General features: G+C 28.4%; 1 protein-coding gene across 1 annotated transcript; it reads left to right on the top strand.

Annotated features, from left to right (window-relative positions):
* Positions 1–248: 248 nt before the first annotated feature.
* On the top strand, positions 249–4,557 carry LOC123305477. Its single transcript, XM_044887200.1, has 2 exons — positions 249–375; positions 3,699–4,557. Exons 1-2 carry the CDS (start codon positions 358–360, stop codon positions 4,542–4,544), a joined length of 864 nt encoding a protein of 287 aa, XP_044743135.1. The 5' UTR covers positions 249–357; the 3' UTR covers positions 4,545–4,557.
* Positions 4,558–10,824: the final 6,267 nt, after the last annotated feature.

Genomic DNA, 10,824 nt, shown 5'->3' with positions numbered 1-10,824 from the left:
TTACCGGGTAGATTATTATTAAAACAATGGTCTGTGCCTTTATTTATGTCTTAAGAGCTTAAGTAGATCCGCAATTAGACTTGAATTAACATATTTTTTTCTTTCACATTAAAAGAAGTAAGATAAAAAAAACAAAATGATTGATTTAACATTTTTTTTTTTGTGTATACCATTTACACATGATTACAATGCGTGGGGTAACATATAAAAGTAACCATGATATACATCTGATTGTCCAGTGTGTTTTGGCCATTTCATTGGATCAAACATCATATTATTAACAACATAGTCCTCCTCAGTAATTAAATCGTGATCGTGTGTGTATAAGTGATTACTTAAGTTATTACGGTTATAATCATGAGTACTAGTGCTATGGTGAGTAAAAGTTACAAGTGAAATTACTATTACAAAATTTGTTTTTCAATGGCAAATGTACCTACAACCACGGTGTTGTGTAATTAATTTTAATTTTTTTTTTTTGATTAATTAAAAAGTTTTTTTAAACTATATTAATATATTATTAAATGTTAATTAATATGTCTATTAAAGTGTTTATAAAATTTTTTAATTAGTTAAACCAAAAAAATTATTTTCGAATGTTTTTACAAGTGATATGTCCTAGTGTAAATTACGGGGATGATTTGCTGTCATGTGATTTTATCAAACAATATCTGATGCGCCACAAAATAGTTACTGTCGAAAGAGCCGTTTATGCACCGATGGATTTTTTTTATTTTGGACGGAATTTATTCTTGATTGGAGTATGTTTATTAAATCGTATCTTTGGAACAGGAAACAATCGTTACATACAATCGAATATTTTCGAATACCGAATTGAACTTTATATGCCATGTATGCCAAACCAGTTCTATGAAAATATAAAGCAGCCCAAAATCATTGGTATGAGTATTAGGGTTCATTAGAGGCACAAAATCCTCCATATATACATAGACGAAAGCTTTTATGCTGCTTTATATTTTTTAAATATTCATTTGGTATGCACTTACCTGACTAATTCGTAATCTAAAAAAATGTATTTGTACGTTATATGTCCCAAATGTAATGGTAGTATGATTTAATATACCTCAATCATTCAGTTATAAATTCCTTTCAAGTAATAAAATCTAACAGCGTACGGCTTACGCGATTATACCGACAAAGTGATTCTGCTAGTAACTGCCTGCCTATTCTGTGAATAATTCTGTTAATTCCTTATTTTTGAGATAGAGTATTTGGAAAAGCAGTCATATTTATAATAATTCTACGTATATATATTCAAAGTCGATTAGTAGAATACGTGCATTAATTTTTAAGATATTTCTTAAATTTTCTGTATTGAAAAATTGGAGCTTTGAATTTTACATTAAGATTAAAATTATTTTCCCCTTTTTAATGTAATAAAGCATGCTTTTGAGTTTTTTAAACTATAATTTATTTATTAGTTTTGCAAACTAAAAGATTGTGTGCTTTTTAGATACAAAGTTGCGCATGAAAATACAAAGGCACCTTAGATAATAATTTTAAAATAAAAGATAAGATTATCGCATCCCGGTGATCCTCTTCAGGATACTCGGATAAAATTATTAAATTATTGTATTATCATCGGTCCTTGAAAGAATCTGTTGCATTTATATATACATGCAATTCTAGCTGATAAGAGCGTCTTAAAAGTATTTTTTTGTAATGTCACTAATAAAAAACTTTCTGGAAGTCGTGAAAGAAAACGCCATATTTTCCAGAATTTTTAGAAATAAAATAATATTTTGGTCTCATGTTATTGAAAACTTATTAGGAAACTTCTCTTCCTAAAGTCAAAGACTAACTAAAAAAAAGAATGGACAATTCATCAATATTGTTGTACAGCTATAGAACATTTTTTGACTTCAATAGATAAAAATTTTGCTGTTTGCTATTTTAAACATAGAAATAGGGTGGATAAAATTTGACATGATTGGTTTTTTTCTATTTTAAAAATATTTTATGAATTTTTTTATTGAAGAGGAAATCAATGAAATTATTTTTATTATTTATTAAAATATCTTAAATGCACGGTTTGTTGAATATGATGATTAATGTACTTGATTTAATTACCTATTCTTTATTAATTGCAAAAAAGAAATTTTAAATCAATAAATCATTAGATAACAATTATTTAATCGTAATAATTCTATGTAATTTCATATCGAAGAGGATTTTATGGTCTATATTCTCAATAAATCAACTTCGTAACTATTTATTTATAAGGTGAAGATTGCACGTATATTATTTAATGAACTGTGTACACGTTCAAATTATTGCTTACCTTGATGTCATGAAACTAAATCATAAATTATATATATCCATACCAAGTATATGTAAAATATTTTCATTATTTAAAACAAGATAAGTAACAATTACCATAGTTAATTGTTTTCATATCCTACATAGGTAAATTCAAATATTTTGTGTTTGTAGAAATGTTTCCTAAAAAAAAACTGAAAATAACCATGCTTTTCTCGCATGAATAGTATGCATACCTATGGCTAACTTTTTTAAACTAATACATTTAAAATACAATATAGGGTTTTATTAGTTTAGTTCGTAAGTACGATAGCCCAGAAAAAAAACCCAGTGTGTTAAAATTTTGTAAAAATATCACAGAGCTATAAAGTGCATTACTTAAATAGTAATATGAGTAAAATCGCTCCAAAAGCCTTGCCACAAAAAGCTAAGTTTTAAAGCATAATAACAGAGAAGAAAAAATAATCTTCAAAGGCAAAAATAATCTTTTGACAAAAAATAATTTACGATTGATACTTTTTGCAATAGCCTTACCACTAATACCCCGTACACACCAAGCCAGTGTTTTAAGCCAGTACAGTAACCCAGTATTTTATAGCACTGGCTTGGCTTATTTCACTGGCTTATGTTGGCCCGGACAGTGCTGCCCGAAAGAGAATATGAAATAGAAACTAGTATGATTGCTTAGGACACAAATGCGTCAGTTTATGCACTGCTTGCACGCGATAAACAATTAAAAACAAACTTTAAAAAATATAACTCATTCTATTTTATTCCACCGGGATTCTTGTCCAGCTTTATGGCTTAGTAATTTACTAGCTTTCTGAACGGTGTGTGTTTTAGTTTTACTAGCAATACTTAAAACTATACTATCAGTTCAATTTAATTTGTAATTTAATTTGGTGAAAGCATATTTAGTAATAAAAATGTCGCAGTTTCTAAAGCCTGAAGCCTTAAAATTTTTTTGAAGTTTCTTTATTTCTGTTTTATACCCTAAAATTAGTTTGTTTATGGAAAACTGAATTCTAACATACATTGAATTCCTTCGAGTAACCAAGCCTACTCCGATAATTATCATTCGCATTTACTACTTGATAAGTGAAAGTCTGTGCGTTGCCCGAAAGTATAAACAGATCCGATCGATGTTTAAACAAATTTTGCTTCAGTTTCTTTACTTGTGTTCTTTATCATTGATATAAACGGTGATCAAATTTAATTGGCAAATCATTAATTCTTCATTTCTTGAAATAAATTGCACTGATGGCTTTTGGAGTATGTTTGAATTGTTCTTTGAAGGAATATTGGCAATATATTTATCACATCAGAATCTTGAGCGATTTTTCGAACTAATTTTTAGAATTATAGTCAACTTTTCTAATAATCGTCCAAAACTAAAGTAAATCTTGTTTAAATTTCAGAATATGTTGATATTAGTAGCGTCCACGCTACTATTTGCTCAAATTCAAGCGCAATATAACTCATTACAAGGAACGAATTACAATATTGGAGATCAAAGCCGCCAAGAAGTGGTGGATAACAGTGGTAATATTCGTGGACAATATAGTTACGTCGATCCAAATGGCAAAACTGTTACTGTACGTTACACCGCTGGTCAAAATGGTTTTCAAGTAGAAAATGGTCCTGCTGCTGCTCCATTATCACGACCACAAGTCTTACATTCTGGTTTTACCTATCGCCCAGCGCCAGTGCCACAACCTCAAGCTCAAGTCTTACAACCTGGTGTCAGCTATCGTGGATTACAAATAGGGCGTTCAAAATATTTAGGTCAATTGTTCCGACAAGCTCCAGCAAATACTCAACCTGCTTATACTGCAAAACAATTAGAAAATTATCAAAATGCCTTAGCTGAAGATAATAATCAATTGACAGATGCGACACCAGCACAATTTCCAAATAATTTACCAGCTCCCGCAGCACTTGTAGGAGGTCAAGTGACACAAGCTGGTCCATCACAATTTCAACAATTTCAATTTTTACCACAAAATACTGGTTTAAATACTCCATCATTATTCCAAACAACAAATAATTTGAATTCAGGAAATTCAATCCAATATGCTACAAATCCAGCCCCTTTGTTGTTCCAACCAAGTACTAACCCAAATGCAAATTTACGTGAAATTGCTCAAAATCCAATTCCACCAGAATTTAAAGCCCCTCCACCAGCTCGTATTGCAACACCCATTACTGAAGAGGGTGACGATGGTGCGGTATTTGATAATCGATACTTTAATTTTAATTTTTAGATAAATTTTTTAATTTTTATATGTTTTTATTATAGTTATTAAAAAGTTTTTGTACATATTTATTTAACTAAATTAATTTAAAACGAATGTTTTATTTTTATTTTAAATCCTTCATGAAAGACGTCAGACTACATGAGGCAGGGGTGGCGAACTTTTATGTATCAAAGTGCCATTTTTTCCAAGAAAAGTTTAATGAGGCCATAGACACTCCGTCAAATAATTTTGATTTCTTGATTATTGGAAAAATAAAAATACTAAATAACACATACTATCAACTCAAAACATTAAACTTAGTACAAAAAAAAAAAAAAATTGAAATTGTAGTCGTATGTCATTAATGGAGTACCATTGGTTCGCAATCCCTGACATAAGGTATTTTTTAAATTTGAAAAACTAATCAGACCAAAGTAAATAATGATTTCATTTAAGGATTTTTACTTATGTGGCGAACAAAATATCTTGAAAATGTCAACCACGACTTTTTTTACAGGTCTCCATTCGACTGTTTTTTTATTTGATGTAATAAAAATATTGAAAGAATCGGCATGATGACTAAATTTTTTTTTTATCACTTCAGGTCAAGAATTCTCACTACAGAGACACTTAACTTTAGGTAAAATATGCAAACTTAAAGGAAATCGCAGGCTGATTACGATGGTAAATAATTCTCCCGGAGGTTGGAACATCTCAAAAATCTTTTCCTTAGTATCAAGAGCTTTAAAAAAAATTTTCAAACTAAAGTCGTTTTAACCCATTACCATTTTTCTAGAATGCATTATTTATTCACAAATGGTCATTTTACACAATTTTTTTCTTCAAATTTTTTCAAACAATCACTGTATCAAGTTAACGCATACTTTTCTTTCTCCTGCATAAAAAAAATTTGGCTAGAGAATACATCTATGAAGAAACTCAGCTCTACATAATTCGATAAATTGGATAACAGAAATTAAAATTGAACAATTAATTGAAAACATTTTTGGTATTCGTTGTTGATTACTTAAGTGTAAAATTATGTAAAATATGCATGCTTTATTGCACCAAAATAGAAAACACAGAAGTTAAACACGCAGTATAATATTAAAAAATAAAAATTTAACCCAAATGTAAAATTCAAAACGTGGAAGTTCTACCTACCTACATTTATTCTTAAAATTAGTTCAATTAACAGATATCGAGTAACCTACGACTCTAATTATACAATACAGTTAATATTATTGTATTGTCATTGGTCCTTGATACGAGTTGGTACAAAAAGTTGGGGAAAACTTCGCTGAAAGATTTCGCTGCATTCATATACATACATACAGCTCAAACTAATAAAAGCATCTTAAAAAGATAATATATTTCTTAATTTTAATTTTTTTCTGTAAGTTTGGGTTTAATGAAAAATAATTTTATCTCAATATCAAAATGATCATGCCAAATTTGATTTATTTGAAAAAGCAAATGTTTTAGAAAATTCGAACAGCGCGTTATGTCATGAGGCGGTATCTGTTCACAATGGCATTCAGACCAAGTAGTGATCTTTAAAAGTTATTAATGTAGCTCAAGCGCCAAGGCAAGTTTAGACTTGTGTTTGAAATTATTTGTACCTTATTTTCAACTTTGATAATGAATATTGTTCTAACTTCATGAATATATACGAAAAATAAGAATAAAATTTTTCGATATCTGCCTTGGTTTTACAAATATCGAAAGCTAAATAATTAACCAAAATTTTCAATTTTCGATATTTTGAAAAATAATTCTGACATCGAAAAGTTGTATTCTTACTTTTCGTCTTATACTGTCAAGTTTATACATAATTCACCATCAAAATTGAAAAAATATATATTTTTAAATTTGTGTCCCAACTACCGTGCTCATAAATCCTTAATTAGTCGGACAAAACAGGATTTTTTTCCAATAATAAACTGTAATTTTTAAATAGTTTTTTTTAATTTCCACTGACCGGCTTTGAAGAAATCTATGAAAACATATAATCCGTCTACCGTTTTACAATAAAACCAATGTTAAGTTAAGCCTACTTTTGAAGTCATTTATTTATTTAAATTAGAAGTAAAATTTTCTGAATTAATTTAGACTTAGCCCAACTTCATATCCAAAATTGCCCTGGCGCTCGTACATCCTTAAATGAACAAAATAATGAAATATTATCTTACGGGAAAATATTTTCCAATAAAATTTACTGCTTTTTAATAAAGAATTGCATAACATGTCTATTCGAAAGTCCAATTACATATTATTTAACATAATATGTATCAGAATTTCAAGGTTGCTCTATATATATATGAGCGCGAATAAATATGTCTCATGGGTTATGCATAAAGCATACATTTAAAGCATACCTTTTTTAATTATAATATAATAAAAGATTGGTCAAGGCTATTTTATATTATATTAGAGAATAGACTAGGATATCCTGGATAGGTGAATAAGATCCGGTATTACTTTATTTATCGTGTGAACACGCGGACAAGCAGGTTGTCAAACTATTCATGGTAATTTATTTACACTAAAAAAATAAAATTTTCTTTCTATTATGTTTTCCTCATCCGATGCAAAAATGGAGTACTTAATAGATTAGGCTGTGTGTTTTGAAATTTGGTTTTGGAACACAACGAATGCTTATTTTGATAGTTAATATTGGGAGCTTAATTGGAAAATAATTTTGTTAAGGATGCACGAGCGGCAGGGAAATTTTGGATAAAACACTTGATTTTTTTTTTATGGAGTCGGGCTAAGTCTAGATCAATTCCGAAAATTTTAGGGCGAGTTGCCCGATTATTTAAATAAATAAATGACTTCAAAAGTAGGCATATTTAACATTGGTTATGGTAAAACGGTAGATGGATTTTATGTGTTCGCAGATTTCTCCAAAACAAATCGGTTCTCCAAAACAAGTCTTAATTAATAATTGAAAACAAAAAACCCTAATAAATTATTGAAAACAAAAAAAAACCCGTTGTGTCCGACTAATTAAGGTAGTGGGGATACTAATTAATAAAAATATAAATATTCAATTTTGATGGTGAATTATGTTATCAATTGACAATATGAGACGAAATGTCAGAATACAATTTTTCAATATCTGTAGTAATTTTCAAAATATCGAATATGGAAAGTTTTGTTTAATTATTTAGCTTTTGATATTTCGAAAACCAAGGCAGATATCGAAAAATTTTATTCTTATTTTTCGTCTACATTCATTAAGTTATAATAAAATTCATCAATAAAGTTGAAAATAAGGTACAAATAACTTCAACTACTAGTCTAAACTTGCTTTAGCACTCGCACTACCTTAAGTGTATTGTTTTTTAATCAAGAGCCTAATAGTGAAATAAGATAACCTATATCTAATTAAGGTAGTACCAGCATGGTATTTGCAGTTTCTATGTTAAAGCAATGGTACAATTTTTTTTTCGACAGAATTTAACGAAAAATTAAATTTAAGAATTTAATAATGCTTACTATTAATTCCCAAAGTTTCAGAAATTTTGACCGTTTAAAATGGGAAATAATTATGCCAACGTCCCAATTTCGATCAATTTACGTCAAAATTAATATCTCGAAAGTGAAAATTAATTTCTAAATTTTTTTTTTAGAATTTTATTGTATAAACATTTTTTTCTACTTTTTCTTCAATATATAATAATATCATAAAAAATAGTTGGAGAGACCGGACATTTTACATGATTTAAATGGGACATGACCCTCAAAATCGCGAACTTTGTCTTTAAATATCTCGCGATCTAAACGGTCAAAAATTATGAAATTTTAGGAATTCATAAATAAAGCTATTATAAACCCGAGAAAAAAAATTCGGCCAAATCTGTCGAAAAGTGATTTCATGTTGGTACTACCTTAAGCTAAGAAATTCATTTTTTAATGCAAATGCCCATAAAATCTTACCTAATTCTTGCTTACTAATTGTACCAAATTTAAATAAATTACCTATTTTTATAAATAATTATCTATTTAATTTTTAATGAACGTCTAATATAAATTTAATAATAAATAATAATGATAAATATTTTGTAAATGTGTATCATTATTTTGAAATCTTTTTTGATTATTATATTGTGTAAATCAATGCAAGGTCTTAAAAGAGTGTACATATTGTAGAGTAAAGGGTTGTACCTTCGTCAAAGATATTGCTTCTTATGAATCAGCAACTATTTGAAGGCAAAGTTTATTTACTATAAAATAAGCAGGCATTGGTTATGCATTAGCTTTTTTTCAAGTAAAATAGAAATGAAATTTTTAAGTGCAAAGAGGAAATTTCACTCTTACTATCCATTTAAATCACATTCTACCCAAATACTGTTTATTTTTGAATTATTGGTTATGCCATATTTTCAGTTTTAAATATAGCATAAAACGTTGAGAAAGAACAGTTTGAAAAGACAGATTTTCCTGCGCCGGAGTCTATGAAATAAGTAGTTGAATCTTTAATTGATCGTTACGTAATATTTGAATGGAATCCCCAACTACAATGGACGGGAGAAATTCCAGATACATTCGAGAGTGACCCATGGTCCATAACTTGTACCATAAGCGCCGTCAGAGGTGAGCAACCTAAAAGATACAGAATATGAATTATATAGAAAAACACACGTGACTTTATACGACAGACTTATAAATGACAAATTTTGCTTAGTTCATTATTGCTGATTCTTTGGGATTTAGTTAAAGCAACCTTAATAATTTTTTGAGAAAGATTACATTTATTTATAAATATTTCTTCAATATGCTCTCTGCTCCCTTACTTGGTGACACCCATGTCTGGTACTACGGATTAGGTACATATTAATAAAATAAAAGTGTAGTTTTTATCGATAGGTGTTCAATATTTAAATGATCAAAAAACACGTTGTGTTCGGAAATAATTTTGCTCTAGGGAAAAGCGCACTTTATTGTGATATTTAAAAATATTTTTTTTGTAATTCAAGGCACAGCAGTCTCTCAATATTATATATACATTTTTTAAAATCATCTAATGAGGTTAATTCTCAAAAAATGTAACTAATAAGACATATAAAATACATTTCAATTGTTTTTAGAGATGATTGTTCTTAATCAAAGAAATATTTTATGTACAAGTACAGTGATATCAAAATATTGATGAATTACAGAATTGAAATATTGGAAGGTATACTGTATTGAAGAAATAGTCTTAGGGTATATTTTAGAGCTAAGAGAAGCAAAAATATGTACAACTCATAAGGTGGGGTAAAATATGCCTTAAAACTTAAACACATTTAAAACACTAAATGAACACAGCCTACACAAAAGAATATGAACATACGATTAAAATTGTTTAGTATTTTTCATTCCACTTACAGTTTAAAAACCATATAAATAATATCGATATTAAATTATCTGTTAATAATCTGTTTTATGATGGCAATGAATTGATTTCTGACTCTGTATAAAAGTGCTGCGTTTAGCTTTTCTTTTCTTTTCTTTTAAGTAAATCGTAGACAGTTTTTCAAATGCTTTAAACAAGAAAAGCTCTCACTCGAACAATTTGTTGCTGGTGTATTTACATAGAGCCATGCGAAGTGCAATATCCAAGTTTGGATAAATGTAAGGTATGCTTTACAAAGCGTTTATTTATTTTTTCATATACAGATATGGTAAGTTTTGTTAAATTTTCGAGACTTTTCTCCGTGTATATAGTAACGTTCTTTTTTTTTCATTTCCATAAGACAAACAAATTTGTTTTGAGCCTTGAGCGCTATAAGCTCTTGCCTACTCAGCCTGCTGTCTTGCGTTTTGATTACAAATTAAAAATGATCACGTTTAGTTTCTATAATAAATAAAATTTTTAACTTCATTATACTTTTACAATCAAACTAAACAAATCTGTTTTTTTATAATGAACATAGATTATATTATTAGTTGAAATAATAATAGATAAGTCCTAATTATTATGCTATGAGATTGTGATAGAATTTTGAATATTAATAAGGTGAGTGAAATTTATTTAAATTTTTGTGGTTAACAAGTATTACCTTTGACTTTACTCATAGTCAGCCATATGTATGACGAAATCTATAGGCACTCCACGTATCTTTTAGAATTTCATTTTTAATAGATTATCTACATGCATTTGGTGCTAATTAATCTATATTGTCATGTTGTATTTTATAATGGTTATGTGACTTAAAGTTTAAAGTGAAAGTATTTCATAATCGTGTGGGTACAGTAATTCAATATCAATTAGTTTATGTTAATTTTTTGCTTATCTATTATCAAATTAATCAGTTTGATA

This window comes from Chrysoperla carnea, chromosome 1 (genome assembly GCF_905475395.1).
Source record: "Chrysoperla carnea chromosome 1, inChrCarn1.1, whole genome shotgun sequence".
NCBI classification, from domain to species: Eukaryota; Metazoa; Arthropoda; class Insecta; order Neuroptera; family Chrysopidae; genus Chrysoperla; species Chrysoperla carnea.
Note: the sequence above shows the minus strand (reverse complement) of the source record. Positions and strands in the feature narration are given on the sequence as shown.